Raw genomic sequence first — 26,783 nt, 5'->3', positions numbered from 1 at the left:
CTGCAGTTGGCTCAGCTAGGGCAAAAAAATCTAAATATTACTAGGCACACACAGAGAAGCAGCTGGAATATTTAAGCTTTTTGTTCTCATCAGACTAGGTGGATGCTGAGGAGGGGTTCTCAGGGTGATAATTTGGTTGCTGAAAAGATTGAAAATAGCTCTAAAATACTAGATCTGGCCCAACGAAACAGGCTAGAGACTAGAAAGCAACACTTCTGCAGCCTTCTGTCCATCCAGATGTGAATCATTAAGCAGCTGCCTGCTCTAAGTACTCACCAGTCTGACCAGAAGCTCCTAGTATAGTGCCGGACGATACAGCGGAAGCAGGTTCTCTGTTTAGTACTGCACCTGGTTTTGGACACCAGTTTATTTCCTGGCTGGAAGTGAAGTGCCTGTTGCTGTGGTGGTTGCAGTTGGTTGTTTCTTCCTAACCTGCCTTCTAGAGAGCAAATTACTACTACAAGAATCCATCCTTGCTGTTTGCGAGGGCTTGATATTTTTATTTTTTTTCATCCTGGGTGGGGGCTGTGCTCAGGCATCTGCAGCTCAAGAGCCACTTGGAAGCTGTAGTGCCGAGTGCTCTTGCACAAGGCAAGTTCTGTTGCCAGAATCCTGTTTCCTTCCTTTTCATGTAGCTCTGATCACAGTCAGGCTAACACTTTGCACTGCATTTTGAAGTTAATCAAAGCTTTCTAATGGTCATAAAATGAAAAATTTCATTAGTACTAAACAAGCAACGTTCTGAACTTTGGTCTTTTTTCATTTTAGTGATTGTGGTAGACCAGTCTGAGGTACCTGGCAGTACTAGCAAAGCACTAGTAAGGTAGATCTTGCTATTCTGGCAAAAAAACCAATAAAATATAAACAAATAGAAGTGCTTCTGGCAGCATAGTCTCTCATGCACTGAGCCAGAGCAAGCTCATGTTACAGAATTTGAGACTAACCACTAGATTCTTTTGCTGTGAAATGGTGGCAGGGAGGGTGGAAGGCTCACCACAGCCCCAGCTGCCATGCTTAGGTAGAGCCCAGGGCTTCAGCAGAATGTCTCGCTCCAGGCATGAGACATTCTGAAGGCCAACTCACCCACATGTGTCTACTTCAACAGGAGAACATACTGGAGTAGATGCTACTCCTATTGTATGTATGTTACACAACAGGAGAAAGTGTTTCCCAGTGACCCATGGACCTGTACCTATTGAAGGCACAAGCTATGCATGGCTTTAATTTGGCTTGGGTCTGCCTAATTTCAGCACTAGGAAGGTTACAAGAACAGCACTCCTTTGACTCCATGTATCTATCTGTGCTTCTAAGTGCAAGCTGTGTATTGCCAGAAAGAAAAAAAAAAAAAAAAAATATATGGGGTGATGTTACAAGGTTTAAGCCCCCACTACTTGACATATAGAGCTAGCTCTCGGGCCCATCGGGAGCAGGGACCGCAGGGCCAGCTCTACCCAAGCTCTAGGCAACAGTACTCAGTTTGTGAGCTCTCCTGACTTGCGTACTTGGCTGGGGAATGAGAACCACACCAGCTTGGAAGGGGTCAGCTGCAGCGTTACCAACACAGCCAGGGGAACCCCACAAATCCCTCAGATCCACCTCCTTAAGATAAATAACTTTTATCACTTCTTTTTTTTTCCTTCTACTTAGAGCTGACCCTCTCTCTCTGTCTCTTAGGTAGGCTGACTTGCTTCCTCCGAGCTAGAGGTCTATGGTTATGCTGTAGAAGTGGGGGAGCTACAGTTGGCTTCCAGTGGAAGCTGCTTTTGATCTCCCTGCAGTATCTGCAGGGGAAGGAAGGAACACTATTGATTGGGACAGAACAAGCCACAGAGGATGCATCTTACTGCTATACCTTTGGGGGGGGGGGGGGAGGGGAGGGGCTCTCCCCATTTTTAACTTGCATTATAAGCTTTTATTCAAGTGTAAAGCTAAAACCCACTCAGACCAAAAGAATGCCACTTGATTTGTTAAATAGCAAAGACTAATGGGACTGACTGAAGCGTGCCTGTTCAGGGATATCTTCTACTAGGCTTCTGCTGGATGTAAGCAGGTAGCAACAGATTTGCAGGGATTTCAGATTCTGTTCTCAGGGGGCCTGCCTGGGGGAAGAGCCCCTGACTGGTCCTCGAGTCACCCATTATCTAAGGAACTGGTCATATTGTTCCTTTTAATATGCAAGTGCAGCCCTCTTGGGGAAAACTGTCTAAAGCTTCTTGTGCCATTTGGTTAATAAAAGTGTTTCCACCTTTAAAAGAAAGTTCTTTCCAGCTTCATTGTTCTATATTCAGTTAAAGGGAAGGGGTATGTACATTTTTTCCCCTCTGCTAATGGGACACTGCTGTAAGACCATGCCCCCAGGTTGCACTTTAATAAAAGGTACAGTTTTCAAAACCAATGTGTGGACTACTTCTGTGATTTCCCCCCATCCCTGGCAAAAAAAAAAAGACATGATTTTACTTACCCAAGGCACAAATCCAGCACCAGAGTGTCTCTGTTGCTGCCAGCTGCATTGCAAGCAGTAGTGAAATAAAAGGATGCCATAAGAACTTAAAAAAAAAAAACCAACACCCAAACAATAAAGATCCACGCAGAAACTGAAATTCTTAAGACCTGTATTGCCATGAGAACTGACAATTTTATTAAGTATTTAAAAAAACCTCATGAAATATTTACATACTTTCAAAACTTCTGAGGCAGCTGGATCACAGGTGAAGTCTTTGCTGCCTTATGTGATTACAGGTGTGTACCAAACAACCTGAGTCCAAGTTTGTTGAACCTGAGATGTGTCTGCAATATACTCCTAAGAGATGCCAGGTATTCTTCCTCATCCAAGGCTGATACCTTCTTTCTCTTTATAGCAAGATATTCTAAAGCTAAACACTTTTCCTCAAGCATATCCAGGTTGTGTTCCCTGAAGGAATTTGCCCTGTACCTACCCCATGCCTTTTCTTTACAATTTCTCATCTGGTTTTATTTCTCAAGCACGGGTTTATGGCAATTGATACTGAAGCAATTGATACTGAAGAATTGATACTTCCCTGGCCAAACATCACTCCTACCTCCTTTAGGGTTGTTCCCTCTTGCTGCCAGCTCCCCTTTAAGGTAGACCTGATTTTTTGCCCCTCCCCTTGGTAATCTGTGCTATGGACCCATTCCACAGCCTGAGGCCTTCCTGGGAACAATTAACACTCAGCATGGCTCAGCTGCAGCACCAGGAGCAGGGCTGGGAAGAAGATAAAGAAAAATGCTACAGCTGATGATTAGAAAAAAAAATTAAAAATAGAGGAGGCAGGCTCTCTGCCCACCATATTTCCCCTCGAGGCACAAGCCAGGGTCTGAACAAAGTCTGCTACTGCTAGGAAAACAAAAAAAAGGAAAAAGAAGACTACTGAGAGAGGGCAAGCACTACTTACAGGTACTGGCAGAGCTGGCACATAGCTTACACTACCATCATTGCTGTGCTAGTCTACAAAAGCCTATCTACGAAGCTCTGCCTTCCCTTTCACAGCTGTATCTCAGAAGTTAAGGAAACAAAGAGTGATTCGCATACGTTAAGTAAAAAAAAGTCTTCGGGAATCCACATTCTCCACACTGAGGGCTGGAGAGCTCACTCACGCAGCTAGGGGAGAGAAACAGAACTAGCATTAACAGCAGCAGAGCCATCCCTGCCCCAGCAACAAGCCCTGTGCCTGCCCACCACCCGCCTGAGGAGCCTGGCACCTCTTGGGGAGGGTGAGCAGCAGCTGCAGAGCAGCCTCTGCATGTCCCCAGTGCCAGGAACCGTACTGCAACTCTGCCACCTGCCGTGCTGCATGTTTGCCATCACCCCTCAGCCCCCTCTCCTTTCTGTGCTAGTGGCAGAGAACCTGCTGGCACCAGCAGTCCCAGGGGAATAGGGTGGAACAGTGCCTGGTGCCCAGCTCTATGCCCCCCAACTAATGTCACTGCACTGGGGTGGGTGGACAACCATCAGCCCTCTGCCTGCCCTCCCTGCACCATGCTCTCAGGCTGCTGTGGCAGCATGCCACGTAGCAGTAAGGCAGCACGAGGGCCAGTACCTTAGGCTGGCGACCAGTTTCTGTGACAACTCAGCACCCTTGAGCTAAGCCGAGTGAAGGGGAGGGCAGTGCCGAGTGACGCTTCCCAGTGACACTCTGCCTTGCCGCCTGGCAGAGAAGCGGGGTGCTGCGCGAGGCAGCTGCCTGGTCTGGTGATGCAAGGTGAGCCGGACCCCTCTGCAGGGTGCCACCAACGCTGTCTGTGGCAGGGCTGCAGTGCAGGGGTGTCCCACAGACCTGCAGCACCCCACAACTGGGTCACGGCTGTTCTACAGGCCCTGACTGCTCTTAAATCTCATTCCTAAGAAGTATCTAGTCTTGGTACACATATGCCTGTGCGCACACACACACGGGATTTCCTCTCCCCTCCCCGACAGGTTAGCTCCTGAAGCTGGGGCCAAATGCCTTAGCCTCTACCCTGGCTCAACTGCTGGCTGTTGTTTAGTCTCCCCACTTATGCTGCAGCTCCAGCAGAGAACCAGAACAGAGCTGCCATTTCCCATTGGACCTCTTCTCATTGTCACTCCATTTCTCAGGGGCAGTTCCTTTCCCCTACCAGTTCTGCCAAGCTGTGGGGAGGCCAGGAAGACAACAGCAGAGACCTCAGGCCCGAGACATTTGGGAAATACAGCCATCAGAGCTCAGGTCAGGCTTTCTTTTCCTGAGGGCACGATTAACCCAAGTCTTATGGCACAGCTCCCTGAAGAGACTGCAGGGAGGAGAGGAGCAATTACATCTCTGCCCTACAGGCTAAATGCACTCTGTTTTCTGGCTGCTGTGAGAGTGGGGCAAGCATCCCCCCTCAAGCCTCCCTCCCTCGGCACATCAGCCTTCAGAACTTGGCAGGAACTATCATTCCTTTCTGGCCAAACCTCCAGAGCAGTACAGGGAAAAGAGCAGTCAACAGGCAGCTCGGAGCTAGGCCACCTCTCCAGGGAGAACCTAGGCTGCCTAAGAGGTTGGCTGTGACTCACAGGGAGTTTGACAGCACTCACCATTCTGACAATGTAGTTGTGGAGCTGCTGGTTGATGTAGTTCACGGTGGTCCTAAAGACACGCTGGAGAAGGGAGGGCATTGTATTCGCAATTTTTTTAGTTAAGACCATTGCTAGCACCAACATGGCCTTCTCCCGTTCCATGTCTGAGGGGATGGCCCGTGCAAGCCCTTCCACTGCCTCTGACATGCGCCGTGTTATCTCCTGTATGGAAGGAAGAGAGGGATCTCAGCGCAACAGTTGTGGGAGAAAGGAGTCTCAGTGCAGCCTGCCAGCACCGTGCTGGTTAAGTGATGTGCTTGTTATAACACCTCACAGGATGCCGCTCCTCTTCCTCTGGGGCACGGCCACCTGCCTGTGACACACACTGGATAGCAATAATGATGACCATCTTGGAGTTCAGCCGCTCACCCGTGACAAAAAGAAAGGGAGACAACACACGTACCCCTGGAAAATTTAGATAGCGACTTACACGCTCAGGGTACAACAGCTCCCCTCCTCCCCAGGGTTTGCACCTAGCCTGCCAAGTCCACAGGAATCCTGGGGCTCCCAGGAGAGGGCAGCCCACCTTAAACACAGTGAAGATCAGGGGTGCAAGCTTAAGAGGGGACTGGCAAGAAAGCAAAGTGAGTTTCATAGAAAAGCCTTCACATAGGCAGGAGTTAGAAAAGGCATCCAAGCATGGAACAGGCACTGTCTTGCTCCCACGATCAGTGGAAGATCAGTTTCCCAAGAGGGACAATGTGCATATGCACACACTAAGCTACACTACTAATGTGAAAAAGCAAGGTCCACCTGGTCAGAAGTTAGGTTTGTCTCAGCCTTAAAGACTGGAAAGTTAGGCAGTAAATTTGAAGGCCTAAAACCTAACTGGGTAGAGAACAAGACAGCAGGAGTAAGGAAATGATCAGCCTTTGCTGGAATCAGTCTGTGCACATGATAGTGGGAAAAAGACCTAAGCACCACAAAAAAAACCCTAAAAAGATTGTTTGAAGTCATTAAACCCCGCCTTTTCAGCAAGGTGGGCCCTCACTTCAAAGGCAGCATTAGCTCATAGAGCATAGCAAACTTCATCACAGGCAGAGAAAGCCAAACAAGCCAGAAAGCCAGTTATCTTGAAGATGCCAAAATGGCTCTGTGGAAGCAAACTCTGGCTATTGATCCAGATGTGAATCCAATCCTTAAAAAGAAGAAAGGGGCATGTCTAACACAAGGGGCCTCAAGCTCTACTTCCCCTGCAGAGCAGCGAGGCATGTTAGATGCTGGGCCAGGGACGGCATCGCATCCTTTGGTGAGAGAGCACCTGCATCAAAGAGGTGGAGATGCCACCTAGAAAGGCCTTCTCTCAGCACATTCAGGCCCAAACCCACCGCTACTCTCAACACACAGCCTGTGAGCTAACTAAGAAAAGGGTCTTACTACTTGTCTCTTCAGTGTTCAGCAACATGCACAAGTCAAGCTTTGGCACTAACACTACTCAAGTTTTATTCACCTGATGAGCAGCAGAAATATAGGACTCAGCACCAATGTCCAAAGATCTTAGGACAAATACTAAGCCTTAACCAAACAGTTGATTTTCAAAGATAAGCCATAGGGCCAATAAAGTGAAGACAAAATGCCTCTGAAAGTCAGTCCTTGTCCACAAGGACCTCAATTTCACCATCTGCAGAAAGGAGACGAGCCCAGGGAACCCATTTGCGGGCCAACAGTTGCCACAGCATCACCTCTAACAAATCTTGAAAGGTAGTGTTTGGGCTAAATTTTAAGACTGCAATAATTAAAGCAGCAAACTAGCAAAAATACAGATGTTGCAAGCTTACTGCTTTGAAGTCACAGTAGGAAGGGTTCACAACATTTAGAAGGGGAACTGCTAGTCAGGTTGCTTTTCACTCACCTCTCCAGTCAGATTCTCATTCAGAAATTGCTGCACTAGATCATTGACCACTCTTGCTTTGATTTCTTTATCAAACTGGTCTCCAATCTCAGCGAGCTGAGCAGCAATGATCCGGATAACTTCTTCATTTACCTCAGGGTCAAACACTGCCAACAGATACAGCAGAGTTTAGTTCACAGGCTGTAGTCAGACTGGGTTCAGTGTGGGTAAACTGGCCCATAGCATTTTGCCCATCTCCATTAACAATCTCCTTCCCACCCCCAATCACAGTGCAATCGTGACAGCTATACACACTCAACTCCCTTGTATGCACTTGACTCATTTGTCAGAGACAGTGTGCAAATAGGTTTTCTTTAATCTATAGTTTAGGTAAACTGCAGCCTCACCTTGCCCAAAAAACACTACTGGGAGGTTAGAACATCTCCAAACAAAATTTGTACAAGGCAGCTACAGCCAACACCCTGCCTAAAGAGGGGAAGCCAGAGAGCGTGCATGACTAAGTGACTGCTGTCAGGACCCATCTCTTAAGCACCATCTAAAATGCAGCATCTCATAGAATCATAGCATGGTTTGGGTTGGAAGGGACCTTTAAACGTCATCTAGTTCAACTCTCCTGCAGGGACATCTTCAACTAGATCAGGTTGCTCGGAGCCCCGTCCAACCTGACCTTGAATTTTTCCAGGGATGGGGTATCTACCACCTCTCTGGGCAACCTGTTCCAGTGTTTCGCCACCCTCATCTTATAAAAAAATATAAATTCTTCCTTATATCTAGTCTGAATCTACCCTCTTTTAGTTTAAAACCATTACCCCTTGTCCTATCTCCTTTTGGCAAAGCTTCCCATTTTCACTTGGAGCACGAGACCTGTGCAGATTCATAGGAGGGAGGGCTATTTACTGTAGCAGTTCTTCCTCACCCTGCTTAGGTTGAGGTCAATGTGCCAGCTGACACATCCTGAGCACAGGGCAATAGCCATACTGCAGATGGCTAGTGAAGCAGGAACGGTACCAGAAACCATTTAAGGAACAGTTTCCACCACACTGGTAGAGCAGAAAGGGATTCACTCAGTACCAGAACAAAAGTTGTTCCAAAATCCTAGCCCAAGTACTGATACTGTCTGAGGAGGAGCGTGAGGCCTAACTTAACTGCTTAATATCCTACTCCTTGAGGACAGCAATAATTACTCTCAGCTTTGTGTCCCTTGTCCGACACGCTGCAGACAAAACCCCAAGGTGATGGATGCTCTAAAAACCCATGGGAAGATAGAAGCGCTAAGCAGTAACTGTCTTATCCCAAGTGTTAAAATCCCAACCAACACCACCACCAGCCACACTGTGAAGTTTATCAATGGAGAAAACATTAATCCTCTGAAACAGACCAGCAGCAAAGGTGAGAAAAGGGGAAAGAAAAACATCACTTTCAGAAAGGCATGCAGGATGGAGAGAAGAGCACTCACCTAGCTCACCGTTCTGCAAGTGACCACTCCGATTGCCATCAGTCTGAAGTTCCACCTCATCATCATAGCAGTAGCTGTCTTTCAGGAGAGACACAATCCCCTGGTTTTGCAGGGAATGCAGTTGCTCTTTGAACTTACAGTCAGAGGATACATCCAGGAAGGTGTAGAGCAGCGCACTCTCCATCTGGACAGATCCATTGATCTTAGACATAAGAAAAAAAAAAAAATCACTGTTAAATCCATGGCCAGGGAAAGTCACACTCAAAAGGTCTATGTATATGCTGTTTTCCAACCCTGAACATTGCTCTGGCCTCCTTTGGGCATCCTGAGTAGCATTAAACCAGGGAATCCACAAGACTTGAGCAAATGCTTACTAACTCCTGGATATGTACTCACACAGAACTGTCTGATGGTGACTGATAGATGGCTCTGTTACAAAACCAGTGGTAGAAGAGTCAGCTCACCTTCTCCTGCACATTTCTAGTTGTGGCAATGACAGAAACCCTGATCAGAGCTCCCCGTTTGAAACACGTGTACTCAGCACAAACCACCCACTTCTCCCTATTCAGACATCTGTGTTTGGAAGGTTTTTACCCCTCTATTTGGGAATTGGGCATTTTACTTCCTGTGCATAACGAAGCCAGCAGCTCCCCACTTAAATGTAATCAGAGCATAGCAGTAACAAGGTGGGAAACAGAGATAACAGACAGCATAAGCCTGTAAAAAACCCTGAAGTTCACATTTCTTCTCTCTTTGCAAAGGGATCTCAATTAGTTCCACAATAAACCTGTTCAGCTCCCTGTAGAGAGTCAGACAGTTTCTCACAAGGACAGTGACAGTGAGACGACAGATCACTGGTGCCTGGTATAACCTACACTGGCACATTCACCCCCAGTAAACAGGCACATGCTGCCTCCGTGGCCACACACCCTGCCACAGAGTGACCAAATTAGTTAGGCTAAGGAGTTCCATGAGGAAGTCAGATCAATGTGAGCAAGAGGTCCCACTGGAACATGGGGTCTCATAACCACTTGAGGCCTCTATAGAAAACCAGGAGACTGTCCAATAATTTTAGTTAAGCAGCTAAGAGAACAGGATGTTTTGTAAGCACAGAAATAAAGTAAGAAAAGCAAATCCTTACTCTGGTATGCAGACTGTCTGCCTTTAAGATAAGAAAATGCTTAGGCTTAATCGTAGCTGGGGAGAGGAATCAAGGCTAAAGTAGAATAGTTTGTCTTGTCAACTGCATAGGGTAATCAATATGCAACCAGGATGAACCTGACAATTGAAAGGGAGTTTCAGGTAACTTTTGGGGAGTGGAACCCTGCAAGACTACCTATATCTAAATAACTGTATCAGTAATATCATACAGGACCCATATTGCCTAGGCAAAATTGGGACAAATGCATAAACAGTAATTAAGGATGGGTTGTTTACTTGAGAGAAGACTGGGCAGAGAAAGAGAGGAACAAATACAACAAAAAGAAGAGTTCAGAAATGGAAACAAATGGAAAATAAGGTATATGATCAGTCAAAGATCAACAGACATCACATCTTCCATGATCCATGGAAACATGGATGTTTACAGACAGAAGTCAAGCTCACCTGGTGACCCAAATTCACTGGGACACCAGGCACGATCTCCTTGAACAACCCACTGGGCTAGTGAGCAGGTTTTATGTTCAAAAGGCTTGTGGGAGGGCAGAGCAAACAGGGTTAGAACTGTACCCTAACATTAGGTGGGGTGGGGAGGATGACAGACATTTCAATAGCAGTTCAATGTAGCAAATAAGATTTAAGTGTGATACATAGTAGCCTCATAATTGTGGTCAAATATTGCACAAACCAATACAAGAAATTGATCAGCAGTTGGTATTAATTTGATTTATTAGTTTTAGTAGTTTGTAGCTTAATCAACATACATTGTAGTCTCTTAAATAGCTACATCTCCAGCCTGCAGTTTAAAGGGGGAGTGTCACACTGAGAGGTAACACAGAAGCAGCTTTCAAACCGAGCGGTTGCATCCACTTTTTGTCTGTATTTGTGATGGAGAGGAGCAGTGTGGAGGCCCCTGCAGGAACTCTGGGGAAGATGAGAAGGACACAAGCCAGCATTTTTTTGGGAGCTCAAATGGGCTAAGTATCTCAGAACAAGTGCACAAGAAAACAAACGGTCACTATGAATCACTGAGCTCAGTCAAGTTAAAACTAACCTGTTCCATAATGGATTCAGAGACAGAGCAGCTCTTGTCACCCTCTGCTTCAGACCAGAAGTCCTTGCCCTGCAAGAGTGAGAAATAAAAGGGTGAAAGGAAAAAAAATTCCCCGAACCCCACAACTTGCAGCAGCGCTCATGGGTCTGACCACATCCTGTAGAAAATGACCTTTCTAGCGATGCATGTCCGTATCTCTGGAGAGGGCTGCCCATCATACACTGGCAGTCAAAAAAAAAAAAAGGCTGAGAAAACCACAACTGTCCCAGCAAGAAGGGCCCTATTTACATGAAATGAGGGGCATGAAATTCCTTCCTGCCACAGACTTGTGGAAGGGAGTGGAGCAACATGACCTACAAACGGGGCTTGAAAGCCAAGAGGTGGTGCTGGGGAAGGGAAGGACAACACTTCATCGTGCCAGAGGCTGGAATGGAAAACAGTGTTATCACAGAGGAGTTCCTGAGTACCTCCTGAGAGCAGGTGAGCTGCTTGGGTCTGTGTGCACAGCAGCGTGTTCTGAAGTGAAACACCCAGCTGATGCTGCAGGACTTCAAGTGCGCCTTTCCCCAGCCCCCATGCAGAGAAACATGTCTATACTCAGGCTTATTTCAATACTTTCCCAACAAATACCTCGGGACAGGGAAGGTTGGACCAAGTGTCAAAGGCTTCTAGTTACACGAGCACAACTCCACTAAGCCTCCAGGGAGGCCTACTAGGAAGAAGGGAGAAACCAGGACCCAGGTCACAAGCTCCTCTGCCCTCAAGGTGCATGCTCAGGGCTGAGAACCCTCGGCCTGTCTTGTAGCTGGGCAGTGGCCAAGGGAAGAGGTGTGCAGGGAGGGCAGAGAGCATGGTGCAGAGGGTGGCCTCCCTCACTCACTAATGAGAGCTGGTAAGAGCACAGTGCTCCCTCCTCATCCACCTCATCCGGCCAGGCGTAGCTGGTAAGTGGGTCAGACCAGCAGCCTAAGTAGTCACATCTAGTACAGAAAGTCCCACAGCAAGGAAGGTGCGAGAAGACCACAGCAAGTGCCAGTTAGACAAGACTACCTAGCAAATACCAAGGCAGGGAGGATAAAAATCCTGCTTATGAACCTTGCATTTGCTGCCTTAGATGCGCCAGTCCCACAACTGCACACAGAAGTCTCTGGTGCAAGCTGGCTTCAACTCTTGGTGAGCAAGGCCTGGCTGAAAGTGGGCACTACCTTCCTACCAGGACTTCTTCACCAAGGACAATAACTGAGCTGCTGCACAGGTTCCGTCTGACCAAAAGTGGGGTGAAAGCACCGAGGAGGCTAGAGATGGCCTACTAACCAAAGACCTGGGCTAGTGATGAATCATCTCGTTTCATAGTAGCAACCCCTCACAGCTATGTTTTAAATAACTAGTGTGCTCATGGAAGAGGGAGGAAGTGAAAGCAGAAATGCATTCAAACTCTGAATGAAACCACAGTAATGATTCCAAGAGACCATGAATTTCCCAACTTTTCAAAGGCACTCAGAAGTCCCCAAGACCAAAACACAATCTCAAGTATGTTTAAAACACATAATAGCCCACAGGCAGCCTCTTAACCGTAAGTTCTTTTTTTCATTTAGTTATTACATTGGAGTAATAGCTTCCTAAAATACAGGCTTAGCCTTTGCCGCTTTGCATTTTTCTCTGTTCCATTCAAATCCCTATTGCTGCTACTTACCTCTAAAGAGTGGGCTGGCTGGGGAGAGTGCAGTCCTCTGTCCTCTTCTCTGGGACCTGACAGGGCCCTGAAACAGGGCAGGGTGACCCTTCTCCTAGGCTTGACTTTACTGGAGGAGAGAAAGATGTTAATTCAGGTTGGAGAACTTGAGACAGAATCTCTGAGATTAAGAGGAAAGTGGGGATTTTAGCATTAAGCCCATGGCACGTCCTTGGCTTTGTGTAAACTCCTCAGGAGTTGTCCACATAAGCAATATTTCCATAGGTTAGGCAAAGCCTCAACTTGCACATATTTTGTTTTTAGATATAACATTTACTTTCAATTCAAAGTAATTCAGCCAAAAACCCAGGTGCTCATGTTACAACTAGTAAACAGTGGATATACCCTGATACTGACTCCTGCTGAGTTAAGCACCACTTCCTGAACCATCATGGCTGAGACCACAGGAAGCTTTAAGTAGTATTGAGCTTCTGCTGCCCACATTATGTTTGCCTTGAAACCCACCTTCATCACAGCAACCTTCTTGAGCTCTAGCAGTATTGCCATTCCCACCCAACTCTAGCTTATACCAAAACCTTCGTGTGGGACCAGAACAGTAATCTACAGCTGGTCAGATTAGCCCATGCTGGCTAATTTGGATTGATAACAGCCAGCTGACTTTGTAACATGAGCACAGGCTGAACAAATCTCCCCTTCTTTCAAGGTGCAAGAAGTCACACCATCCTCCATTCACACCACAGATCTGCAGAGGGGCAGATGTTCTTCCACAGTTCTGGCAGAAGTGTGATTCAACACAAACCACTATGGCTGCAAGTTGCGCACAAGTGGCCAGATGTGCTGGGTGAAACTAGCTGAATAGCACCAAAGAGATTTCTCACTTGCAAAAACTTCACAGTGAAACCTCTTCCGCCTAAACCTAGCTAAACTTCACTAGGATGACCTATTTTTCTCTCATTGATGGTAATTCCAGTCAATTGGAATTGAAGGGCGAGTTGAATACAGTCAGGTGGCAATAAACAGACTAAATAAAAAACCAGCCTGCAGAGAGACCAATGTAATCCTCCTTACAAGCGGATGGAATAGAAATGGAAGCCAAGATGCTTCCTTGGGGGTTTGCTACCTGCCACATCTTTCAAAGGAAAGCTCAGAATGGGGCTTTAAAACCCAGATTCCCCATGGTTTTTGTCACACTATTTCACACTGCCTGGAAACTCATTTGGTTCAGTCTGAACACTCATGAAAGTGGCAACCAAAAAGAAATGCACCATTGTTTTTTCTCACTCCCTGCTTTAAAAGAAGAGGCACAGACCACTCCTGTCCAGGGAGGAAAAGATGCACGCTGCTTCATTCCCAAAGCAGAAAATAAAAGTCAAACAAAAAGATCCAGATCTATTCTGGACGTGCCCATACAGCTAGGCCCAGAAAGGCAGGGCATAGCAGCTTGGCACAAGGCTCTGCAAATGCATCATCCGTACTGGCTTACTACACCGACTACAAGCTGTAGAGGAGCTCAAGCCTGTCTGCCTGTGCATGTACCTCACATGAATTCCTGGAAACGTGCAGGAGAGGTGCCTATCTATATCCCCACAGACCCAAATACTGTGTTTTGAAATCACTTACACTTTCAAAAAGAAGCAGAAGCTTACATGCTGCTCATAGCAGAAATGTCCTCCCTGGGTGACCTGCACAGGTAAAACACCTCAGCAAGAGCCTCACTGCAGCCATAAAGACGCTGAGCAACCCCTGCCCTGCCAGGGTACCTGCTGCACCCAGAGATGGGTGTGCAGGGGGAAGAGACCTACTATAGTACACAGGGGTTCTTCCCTTCCCCTCAGGGGGTCATCTCAGCTCCATGTAAAAAGTTAGACACTACTCAGGGCAAGTCCACAGAAATAGACACATTAAAAAAAAAAATGATCGCCCATCATAGTTGCAAATTGCAAGTTTGCCCACTCCTGCACATGAGCAGAGATAAGACAGAAAAGAACAATGAAAAAAAACCTCACCACACTCCAAAGTTCTTAAATGGTAAAAAATTAAGACAAGGAGGCTTGAAGATGATAATTTCATGAACTGAATTCCCTGAATCAAAGAATCACCACCCAGGCAGCAAAAGCCCCTGAGGGGTTCAGTTCTCAGCTAATAACATTCTGCTTGGGTGGTCTAAAACACACCTGAGAACAGAAAAAAAATTTCTCTCACACCACAAAATGGCTCCCTACTACTACAATAGAGGGCCAATTATTTAATTTTTTTCTTAGTTAACTAGTAATTCCAGAAACCTCAAGTTTTAGATAATTACTTTGAATCAATGCAAGGGGCTTGAATAGTCACAAAGTTCCTTCTGAGAAGTCAAATTCTTCAATGGAATCTCAGGATTCCTGAAGAGCAAACCCCAAACAGTCAAATGTAATCACACTGATGCCACCTGAAGTTTTTCCTCATTAAGACTTTGGAATCCTGGCAGTTTTCGATTGAGAAGGAAAAAGTTACCCTATACTGGGTGAAAAGCATATTTATCTCCATCTTTTCTCATTCTCCAACTAAAGGCTACAAACAACATCTGCATTCAGATTCAGAGTAAAACCAGATTATTTGCTAAGGCTGCTTTAGGGCTGCTGAAAGTCTTGGAATGAGTTTTATGGAGTATGATTTTTTTAAAATTGGAATACCAATTAATCGTAATACATTATTCCTTTACATACTTTCAATTCACTCATTAAACAAGCGAGCTTCATGTGTCAACACCTGCTTCTGAGAAATTACTAGATGCCTTGAAGTGTTCAACAGATAAGACTACAACCAGGTTTTTGGATTAGTTCTTTTAATCTTCCTTAAGAAAAAAAAATGAAGGGGGTATTTCTAATACAAGTTTAGGACCCTTAAATCAGCTCTGAAGAGTCAGCATGGGATATGTCCGCTCTAACTCAACATTCTGTTGGGATGCAGGACTGTGAAGAGGCATATGTCAAGTAAACCTAATGAGTCAAGAGGAGCACATCCACCAGCTTCTTGTCAGCACAAAATGACAGACCTCATCCCACCCACACACATGCCAGTTTTCACAAGACAGAATTCTGCAGATGCTTTCCCCAAAGCAAGTCACCAAAGCTTCCCCCAAGGCAATCACGACTCTTTAGACAGGACTGAGTACATCCTGTGGGATGGTACATATTGCTCCAGCAACAAAGGTCCTTCAGGTCTGGTTGCTTCTCCCCATTTCTTCTGTTTCATCACAAGGTTGTCTTAGCCTTTAAATGTTAAAAGGAACTCACCAGAGCAGCTGCTCCCAGCTGTGGCCCACTAATGAGGGGTAGCAACACTATAGTCAGTAGGAGGCAGGGAGGGCCAGAATCCCCTCTCTGATTCTGGGCTTTTAGGAGAGACAGCACTGCAAGTTTGCAGGGCAGAAATGAGAGAGGCAGGACTGCAAGACTCCATGCAGAGTCTCCATGCAAGTATCAGAGACTCCATGTAAGTCTCCAAGACTGCCACGCACTCCATGGCTCCTCCACACCAGCACCTCCTCCCACATCACTGAACTACCTCTGGTTCTGGGAGTTCTCGGGGAGGTAAGCCAAGGGAAAAGCCTTATCTGCTGTATAGCACTCTTCTCCCACAGCCCTTGCTGGTGTTCCCATGCCATCTTGGGAAAAAGAGGCAGTACTGGTCATAGTTGTGCCAGAAAGACACCAAACTATGCCCTCCCTGCCATACCATTGCCACGTACTACATATTTCAAGAGCAAACACCGCAAGCACACATTTTATATTCCCAGATGCAGAACTACACTTGGAAACAGTACAGTTGCAAAGCATGCAAGGTTCTACCTGCTCTGAAACCAGTGTGGGGTTCTGCTATACCTCTAGGCACTGCAAGCGTGTCATCAGCAGCTCCTCGCATGGCAGCAAGAATCAGCTGGTAGCATATAATTACCTGTTAGGGGGAACTCTCAGTAGCTCTCAAAGCTGCCATAAATAGGAGTAGGTCCCAGAATCCCTACAGCAACAGTGCTGAGCCACCCTACAAATCTGGTTTCACCTCTTCTTCATGCTTTTGTCACATCTTCAAGACAGCTCAGAAAAGAATCCACCCCACAAATAATGTCTCTGCTTACAACCGCTTTCCCTCATATCCTTCACCACTCTTCACAGCTCAGCCTGAGAGTTACTATTCTCAGCTGTTATCAGACACTGTCTGGTTATGAAAACATATTCTTTCCAGCAGCAAAGCCTGTAGGACTGACTCCTTTAACAACCTGTCTGGATTCTGAGACACATCCCATACAAACACCTGGACAGACACACTATCAGTCAATGGACCCGTTGTGCGAGTTGTCAAGATACTTATCTCTGTGTCTCACATTTGAGTTAGGAGCAGGTTAAAGTCTCCAAAGCAGAAACTGCAATAAAGCATCAGTCATTGAGAAGGAAAAACACTTCCAACCTGTGCACTGCTTTCTCTGCCTGGCAGCTGAAAGATAAGAACTTTAATTTTGGCATTCGGGTTGACGTCATTATTGGAAGCAATGAAACAGTGCCTATTTGTCTCTCCCTGGACCTGGTAGCTTTTACTTGCCTTGCAGGCAAACATTTTATTGCTGAGCTGCAGAGCTTTTTACAGAACAAGGCATCATTTTACAGGTAGGGAAACTGAGGCAATTGATATGACCTGACATTTTAAATCCACATATCAAGCCATAACCATTCAATTTCACTGGCCTCCTGAAAACTTGCCACAGGCACAACTGCTTTACATAACCAGAAAGTGAGGAAGAGAAAGAGCACCGCAGACCTATGAAGTTCCTTATTTGAGGATATTCTAAGCTATGCCAGACTGCTGTCTGCAGCACTTCAAGTCACAACAGGGGAAACAAATCCCGTATCACAGAGCCCAAAGGAATCCCCATCACCCTGCCACACTTGGTTTCTAGCCCATAAACCCAACAGGAACTAAACAGTCCAGCTAGCAGCAGGTACTGGAGCTTTTCCTCAGATTTCTCTGGTTAGAGAAGAAGCCTTACTACTCCCATATGCACTTCAGACAGCAGCTGCACAGGCACTTCAGAATTTGCACAGAGAGAGAAAAAAAAAAAACAAACAGCAGCAAAAGTGAAGATAGCTTGTTGATCTGCAAAAAAATGCAGAGATAAATAAATCTGATGTTATCATAACCACAAAAAACCTGTCCCCATCACTACTCAGTCTGCAAAGGATACGCCAGCCTGTAACAGCGTTTAGAAGATCCCAAGATTTTGCCTCATCTGAGACCCACTGTCCTCCTAAAGTAGAATTTGATACTAGGCTTTGGAAAGAAAAGCCGGGGGGAGGAACAGAGACATTGCAATATATTAACCAGGTGAAGATGGGCTGAACAAGCTCCTTTGTGCATCTATGGATGCACATACATTTCACATACTACTGTGAAACCAAAGCAATGGTTTGGTATCATCTGGTTAAGACCAAAGCTATTGACTTGGAGTTTCTCAGAACTTTCCCCACCACAGAGAACACAGCTTCCAAACTACAGACATTTTCCATGCATTTGCCTCCGAGGGAGGCTACAACATCAATAGTTTCATTTCAGAAGTGGCAAAACCAATAAGCCGTGGGCAGAATACTTGGAGATGCCAGCAGGTCTGTGGCCTGGCCAGGACAGACCCCATCCCCCAGTCACTTGCGGTTTATTTGCTAGGCTCTTAGGAGAGATAACTCTGCTTCTCAGGAACCAGGACTGCTTAAATCCACCCCTCCTGCTACTCTCAAGCATGACTGCTGATTGCTTGAGGCTATCGGTTTTTGTTTCTCTTCCTTTCAGATTGTGTCCTCTTCTAAGATGTGAATAATGGCAATACCAATCACTCCAGTGAGGAAGAAAAAAAAAAGGCAGTTTGCTTGTAGCACCTTTCATGCAAAAATACATTGAAACATGCTGAATGCTTCCTGCTTCTAACAGTTTCAGGGTATATTTATCTTTCAGTACTCAGTGGCACTGAAACTCTAAATGGAACACAAAGACCCAACACCAATGGGTGCTTGTCCAACTACCTCTTTAATTGGGGCATTTTTACCTTTGCTTCTTTACACTGCCTTAGTACAGAGTGAACATCTCAGCCTGAACAAAGTACTCTCAGCTGTGTATTTAGAAATACATTGCACAGTTTGTTTGATGGGGCTTTATTTGCTTTTTGAAAGAAAAACTTGATCAGAGACAATTCTAAAACGGTGGTTTTGATTGGCGTTTTTATTAGGGATTTATTTTGACTTCCCATGGTCTGCTGCTGTTTCACATTATTTTTCATGACGACATGAATTGCAGTAATCTTCTAGTTATCAGGGCAGTACTTTGACTTCTTAGGAAGAAAATTATCCACCTTCCACCTGAACTTTTATTTCCATTTGGCTCAAAATGCTCTGTCGCCCAGCCCCTGTGCAGCACATCAATGAGTAAGAAGGAACACTGCCATATTACTAATTCTCTTAAAAAAAAAATGTAGGCAGGAACTTTTGATTACTGTGGTTTCTCTATCAGATCAACGACGGAGGCAGCATGACAACACTGTTTAGCATTCTTCAGAAACCAGCCTACAGATGCAGCTGGGCTGAAATTGAGTCAGCAGAAAGCCTGCAGCTCAAACTGCCCCAAAGCTCGGGCTGGGATTTGGATTCAGCTAACTGGAGCTGGACCCAAATGGAATTTGCACATCTTCATATTTTGGGCATGGCCACAGCTAAGAGGAAGAAGCAAGGTTTGGATCTTGACTGCCACAGTGCAGGTGGTTTTTTGGATCTGGAACTGAGCTTAGTTCTGGTGTTGAGCAAAGTAACTCCAGCAGGTAAGCTCAGGTGCATTTCACCTCCTCGCAAATGTTAAGAAAATACTCCTACCTTTCCTAAGGACCTGGAAGGAGGAAGTGGAGCAAACCCCAATGAAAAGGTATCATCACCCTTACAAGATTGCTGGTCTGTAGAGGGTTAGCTTTGCGTTCACAAGTCCAACTATATCAGCCCAGCAGCTGCAACACAACCTTGCAGTAGTGTCACAGGGCATATTCAAGCTGTTCTTACTGATTGCCTCTTGGAAGTTACTTGAAAAACAGGAAAGACTGAGGAATCACAATTCCAGTCTTTTGACATTGCAGAGGAAGGACAAACAGACATAAAGCAGGGAACTCCTTAGTAATGTTGATAAGTGGTGAGCACTGGAACAAACGCCGGCCATCACTGGTGACGTGCAAGTGACATTGTCAAGCCAGAGAAATTCAAGACTTGCCTCCAGATTTAGAAGATGTCCTTGCTGGGGCATCAGCACTGGACACTTGCACTCCGGCATGCTTTTACAGTTGGGCAGCAACAAAGTGCTCAGTCCCTGGAGCAGAGAGGACAGCCTCTTATCACTTGGCAACAGTGCCTCTGACAGACACAGGTGCCACTTGGGCAGGCTCTGACAAGAGCTGCCAACCAGAACATCTCTGAAGTGGGACTGGATACAATTAACCGTCATGCCACCTAGAGGACAAGAACATCCTCCTTATTTCAGTTTTGACACATGTACTACTACTACAATGTGCCAGCACGAGCATAGATCATCCACCAGTCAGAAAATTAGGAATGCCACTTCATGTTACAACTTAGATGCATTTCACAAGTGATCCCAACAGTAAAGAGGAATGTAATCTGTCATTCCTTTGCCTGACTGGCAAGTTAGGTAAGCAAAGTTGGAAACTGATAAAAAATAATAATAATAAATAATCAAAGAGATGGCTGTATGGATACAGGTGGCTGCTAACAGCAGCTTTCTCTCTGCCTTTGGTTACCTTCACACCACATGACTAGACAAGAAATCCTCTTCCAGACTCATAACTATCAGGAATATCTGCACTGCTTTCTGAAAAAAAACAACAAACTGACCAAAACAGAAGCTCACATATGAGAGTTCAGATCACCGGATAAGCGTGGGTCATTTGAGAGTACATGTCCGAGGAGTAATACATTGTGAGAGAACCTGATCAAGGCCCCCTGCTTAGTTAAAACAAGTATGTTGATGTGACAGCCAGGACAGCACTCACAGAGCTACTAAGCAACAGCTCACTGCACAGGACAATTTACTTCCAAGAGGATTTTTGCAGCTTGTACTTCCCAGAATGATTTTAGTGGAGGCTGTTCACCTTATCAGACTCAGAAGATTATCACTATAAAGAAAAGACTTAAGGCATTTATGGAAGAAGGGGTACATACACAAACCCATCTCAATATTTGACAGCTTCTCCAAAACATGAAAATGAATTTTGAATGGGCTTCCTTCCTCCTGAACATCAAGTGTATTGCAGCTATAAGCATCTGTTATGTTCCTTACTTTCGTGAAACAACTGTGTACCAGTACAAACAGCCAAAGAGACGATCCACAGAAGGAAAGCCTGACACTGATCCTTTGATTACAATGAACACACCAAACCTTAGAAGAATTCTCTCCCACCATGTTGTGTCTCAACCTCCTGCTGCCACCATGATAATTAAAAGCTGATGAAGCCAGTGAAAAATTAAAATCATCTTGAAGGAATCTATTAAGACAGGAGCCCAGACATCCTTGAGAACCTCAAAGAGGAAGTTGTGCATCAAAGCAGGCAGCCAAAAACCACTGGTAACTCAAAACAGCATTCATAGCCTTGATCAAAGCCTTTTGACAGCAGAGCCTCATTAACATTGCGAGAATGAAAAAAACCATCATCTCTTTGAAACACCTTTAACACAATGATGCACAGCTAAGAAAATATCTTTCAAAGAAATGCAGCAGGAACTGTTCGGAAACTGTGACAGCAGAATTGCAGAAGAGTTGCCTCCAGGAACACGTATTTCCTACTGCCGAAGCAAACCCATGCAGTTACAGGTGATGCCTCAGCACCCTGCATCAATCTTCCACTCAACACTGCTGCAGGCTCTCTAGCTGTAGGTCTGAAAGCACGGGGGAAAAGCATGGATTTCCACACACGAAGAGAACAGATGACTATGCATTAAATAATGCAAACCATTTCACTTTCAGTTTCAGCTTAGGAGGAAACACAGATTAGGGTTGAACCCCAGGAAAAGAATATGCAACCAAAACACAGCAACTAGCTGATTTACGTGGGTTTGTTTTGTATGGCTGTTAATCTATGGGTGTAATAACAGTTACACTAAACTACCAGGAGTTACACTGACCAAGGAACTTATTTTCTCCTTTAAAGTATATGAAAGAAATAGCCCAATACATTAGAGACCCATTCACCATAGGCCGCAGCAAGAGCATATTAGGAACTGACCAAAGGTCGCAGTGTTTTTATCAGAAAATACAGCAGGTTCGCTGAACAATCCAACAACCACGTACACAATGATTGCACACACAGTCCGATTCCCCTGCTCATACTTCCCATGAAACTGAATAAGAGCTGAGACTTTTAAAGGAGAGTGGCAAGCAAAATACTGAAGTAGGAGGGGTTTAGAGCCACAATGACTGTCCTCTCTTGTGAGAAAGAGCAGCATTCTGAGGACATATTGAGGTGTACAGCCTTTTACTTATGTTCACCAGCAAGGACAGTCCAACCAGAGCCCACCATGGCCAGGAAGCACCCTGTCAGCTCCAAGCAGCACCATGTTGGTGCAAAGCAGTAGGGAAGCCAGCAGACTGCATCAAGAACAGAAGTTACTAAGTGCCCAAGACAGCGCTAACAACACCCTAAGCCATGGGGCTACTGAAAGGGATGGGATTCTGAAAGGATTCTTAAAGCAGCTGTTGCAAAGAAGGGTGCAAAAGAGACATCAATGCATCACTATGCTCTACACTTGAGATATTGCTTCAAAATTCATGCAGGAAGCAATGCCATCTCACCCAGGTATAAGGAAGCATCTAATGCACACCACTGGCAGCTGGAGTCCTGCTCACTTCCCAATAAAGTTGAGCTAACAACAGGATGTCAGGACATGGTTCACTACAGGCATCTGGTACAAATCAAGGCAATCACAAAAGCTTAACAGATTGTTTTCAAACCCAGAAAATGAGATTGGACACTCTGCACGACTCATAACATTTCTTTTTACGTTTTACCCCTCCTTTCCCTATCCTTCTTCTCTGGTCTGGCTCAAAAAAAAAAAAAAGAGACTTATAAAATCTCTGGGGAAGGGACCAACATTCTGTAATCATTACTGCAACCCTGCAGCCCTCTCCAACCCCAGGAGAAACCATCCAAAACTAAAAGGGGATCAGACTTCAAGTAGAAGTTTTGCACCTTTGGCCAAGCCCAGCCATGACCTTCAACTCCCCAGTTAGAAATATTTGCATGAACTTGGCTTTGCACAGCATACAGATAGGAAGATAATTCCAGCCCCAAAAACTTCATAATCTGACGTAGACAAAAAACCACAGCTTGCTAAGAGATAACCAGAGGAAGGCACTTTGCAAAGAAATATCAGATTTGCTGGTAAATTCTGCTCTTTCACTAGTTGCGGAACTGCTAACTGATGGAAATGAAACCTGCTCATCTGCACTCAGTTCTCTTCAGCAAGAGAACCAGGCTGATTCCCCTACCCCCTTCTGCTTGTTAGTTCATACCCAGCAACCACAGAAGCTGCTTTATCAAGGAGCCCACACCCCATAGCTGCTCCTCCACAGTTAGGCCAGCAGGGTTTGCACCGAGTGTACAAACCTGCTAATAGTAATTAGCTCCCTACTCCCCCATTCAATGGGGCATAAGGGAAGTGACAACTTCTAAGCACCAAGACACTCCAGAAAGGTCTCGGAAGGTGGCAGTCACTAGATTTATGTGCCTGTCTGCTTCCAGATTAAACACTTTCTATTACAGGAAAAAAAAAATATATCTGTTTGATCTGCCAGCTCCTCAGACTCCTGCCAAGTGTGGATGACTCCTGTCATCCTGTTACACAGGAAAAACACAATACATGGAAACAACATGGCATAACTGACCCCAGGTGAGAGTACTCAGTGAATACACACACACCAGCCTTCCCTAGTTATATATCACAGCTCTTACGGTTTTAGAGTTTAGGAGCTAACAGAAATCAAAAGCCACACAGAGTACCTTTACAAGACCCTCACATTATGCAAAGGTGTAGCATCCTTGTGCCAGGTCCAGGTACACCTAATTTCCAAGAGCAGGGACTCCAGGTTTGCACTTGTGGAGTGTAGCACAGAGTTCTGCTGACGGTGCACAGTAAGAAACTGAGCTGAACTCGCTGCCCCAGCTGTACCAGTGCCAGCTGGCCTAATGTGGTTGTAAGAAATTGGGAAGGTAGGAACCCAACAAAACCACCTAACCAAAGAACAGTCTTATTTTTTCTTCTTAAATTCAGCAGCTGTTACCAAATGCAAACAAGAAGAAATAGCCAAATAAGAAGAGGAGGTTTTCACACCAACCTTTCTTAGCATACAGGACAGCCTAACCAGAAGAGTTACAATCAGATGTTACACTCTACATGTATACAACAGAAGTTTTCTGCCTCAGCTGGTCCCTAAATCCTGCCAGTAATCACATCATCAGTAATGACAGAGAAAAGACCTAGAAGAGAAGACAGGAAGATGTGAAGAGATAGGTTGCAGAAATTCGAGCAAATAACAAAGTGCTAGAATCCTTCTTTTTATACAATGCATTCCTCCACTGTTCTTGTAAAACACCATTGGCACAGAGAGATCACAAGGAGTAGGTGCTGCAAAGCTTTACCCTACAGAAGACTCTAAAAAGCGTTAAGCCTGTTATGTAAAGAAGTAACCACAGAGAGGGAAAAAAATCCACAAAAAGCCCCTTTTTAATTAACACCTTTTAAGATGCTATACTTCCACAGGCAGGTGAAGACAGAGTTTCAGTCTGATTAGCGACAAAAAATTACAACAGAACATCAATCAGTTCCCCATAAGTGGGCTTTTGCAAAAAGTCCTTTACCAAAAAAAAACCAAACCAAAACAAAAACCTTAAAAATAATTTCCTGTTGGGGAACCACCTTGCTCCTTCCTTCACGAAACACTTAAGCATTTCAAAAAAGATAACAAGTATCCTACAATAAGATTGTGGCCCAGATGATACCCCAAGAAACATCAACAAGAGTTGCCAACTTCTCCTGAAATAAGCATGGACTTTCTGGACTAAGACTGTAGTGATTTAAGTAACTCTTGAGGCCCTGTAGCTTAAGTTTTTTTTAATTAAAGCTACAAAATACTGTGTTTTAGAAGTCAAGACGCACACACCCCAACCCCACCAGTTTCAGAGCCACTGTCACCCCAAAGTACAGAGAGCATCGTCTGACCACATGTATTAGAGAAACACCTTTCTAAGGAACAGGACCTGCTGACTCGGTTCTTTTCCACACTACCCAGCTTCCTCCTGCTCCAGCCTTCAGTCACCCGGACTTGAACACTGTAGGGTCGGGTCACAGGAACGTGCATGCCGCTCGCTGCAAACAAAGAGGCAGCCGAGGCAGTCACTGCTTTAACAGGCGGCCAGACACCTACAGCTCTGTGGAAGGTAAGGAGACTGGAGAAAAGCAGACACTGAAATGACTCATCTGTATTAATCACGAGGTTTTCCTACGAAGTATAGCACTATTATTAGAAACCCTTTCTTGCCTTGCTTTCTTGCTGTAGCCGCCACTCCCACATCCCACTGTTGCTGGAAAGCTGAGGCAAGCATGGGTCCCTCTGGAGTTGCTGCTACAGCCTTAACTCCTTACTCTCCCCTGCCCAGCCAAGCATCCCTCCAGTCTGAAAACTCTCACCAGAGACTGAGGTGAGATGTTTGACTTTACCAAGCAGGGCAAGGCAAAGAGAGGGCTTTTTATGGCTTACGAGATACCACCTAAGCAGAAGGGAGGACGGTCTGCAACAGAAACAGAGAAAAGCAGGCAGAAGGTGACTTGATGGCTGGGGAGAGTAGAAAACAGGCCAGGGTAAAGAGCAGAGCGGGGGCTCCATCACAACACAAGGAGAGCAGCCTGGATGGAGGAGCAGGACAGCGACTAGCAGGGCACAGAGGGCGCGCACCAGACAGACCTCTCGACGGATTGAGAGCAGGAAACAAAGTCAAAGAAAGAAATAACCGAATCGCTGACGAGCAAGGTCGGACTCAGCAGGCAAAAAGGAAACAGGGAAACTGGAGGGAGGTAGGCAGTAAGAGAAAGGAGAAACCCCACGCAGCTCTCCTCCGGGTCACTGACCCCTCGCTTCAGCTAAACCGACCCAAGGGCTGCGAGAAGCAACCCCTAGGTCAGGCCCTAGGGCTCCCCGAGGCGCAGGGCCCCCGCCGCACGGCGGACAGCGGACCCGCCCCGCTAACAGCGGGCCCTGCGCCCTCCCGGCTGCCTGCCACCGCCGGCCCGCCTTTCCCGGGTGGGGTCCGCACGGCACCGCTCCGGCACCCGCGTCCCTGGGAGGGATGGGGGTGGGCCCGCAGCACCGGCGGGAAGGCCACGGTGCTCACCCCGCCAGCTTCCCGTCATGCCCGTGCCCGGGCGGGCTGGCGGCTTCACCCCGCGGAGGGGAAAGGAAGGGGCAGGTGCAGCCGCGAATAGCGGCGATGACTCCCGAGGAACCCTTCCCGGAGCGCCGCGTCCCCAAGGAGCCCACTCCCGTCGCCGGGGCGGGCGACACTCACCTAGGCGGGGAAGCGGGCCTCGGCGGCGGGAGCGGGCCCGGCGGCGCAGCGCGGAGCAGCACCTCCCCGCTTCCTCCGCTCCTCCCGGTATTTGAGCCACGAAGCCCCGCCCCTGCCCTGCCCTCCCCGCGGCGGGGCGGGAAAGCGCGGCACGCGCCGCCCGGCGGGCGAAAGGGCCGGCGGCCGGCACGGGGCAACGGTTAACGGCTAACGGCCGCGCGGGCTAACGGCCCGGGGGTAACGGCCCGCGCGCGGCGCGTCAGGGTGGGAGGAATGGGGCTCTGCCCACCCTCCCTGGCCTGTACGGGGTAGGGCTGCGAAGAGGAGGAGGAGAAGGCGGCGAAGGCGATGAGGCGGCCGGCCGGGCCCGCTGCCGAAGGGGCGTTGCGGGGCTTTCCCCGGCGGGGTCATGGCGTGGCGGAGGGGAAGGCGGCGTCGGCTCCCCGCCCGCCCGGCGCCTCTTCAGAGCGAGCCAGGCGGCTGTGAAAGCGACCCCGAACCGCGGCCGGTGCCGGGTGTCTCCCCCAGATCGGCTGCCCTGCCGCCGGCGCAGCCTCCTCCGGAGATACCTCAGCCTGGAGGGTAAAGCAGTCCCGGGCCTTTGGCCCCCGCTGCTGGCAGGATTGTTCTGGAACTCGGGTGGGTTCCGACCTTAGGCTTCTTGGTCTCAAGCTCCACGTGTGCCATTTATAACCACTTCTATACCTGCAAAATAAATGCAACTTTTCATTTTCATTGCTCTGACGTGCTCTGGGCAATCCTGCTTCGGCAGGGGAGTTGGATTAGATGATCTTTATGGTCCCTTCCAACTCTAAAAAATTCAGTGAAATTCAGTGAAATTT

The 26,783-nt window shown here is 46.8% G+C and overlaps 1 protein-coding gene across 1 annotated transcript; it reads right to left on the bottom strand.

Moving 5' to 3' along the window:
* Positions 1 to 2,605: 2,605 nt before the first annotated feature.
* Positions 2,606 to 26,024, bottom strand: BID (BH3 interacting domain death agonist). Its single transcript, XM_074168675.1, has 7 exons — positions 25,942 to 26,024; positions 12,309 to 12,417; positions 10,616 to 10,684; positions 8,404 to 8,605; positions 6,948 to 7,093; positions 5,054 to 5,257; positions 2,606 to 3,619 (listed from the first exon to the last, which is right to left on the bottom strand). The coding sequence occupies exons 3-7, from the start codon at positions 10,622 to 10,624 to the stop codon at positions 3,608 to 3,610; spliced, it is 573 nt and encodes a 190-aa protein (XP_074024776.1). The 5' UTR covers positions 10,625 to 10,684; positions 12,309 to 12,417; positions 25,942 to 26,024; the 3' UTR covers positions 2,606 to 3,607.
* Positions 26,025 to 26,783: the final 759 nt, after the last annotated feature.

The sequence above is a fragment of the Numenius arquata genome, chromosome 2 (assembly GCF_964106895.1).
Source record: "Numenius arquata chromosome 2, bNumArq3.hap1.1, whole genome shotgun sequence".
Classification (NCBI taxonomy): Eukaryota; Metazoa; Chordata; class Aves; order Charadriiformes; family Scolopacidae; genus Numenius; species Numenius arquata.
Note: the sequence above shows the minus strand (reverse complement) of the source record. Positions and strands in the feature narration are given on the sequence as shown.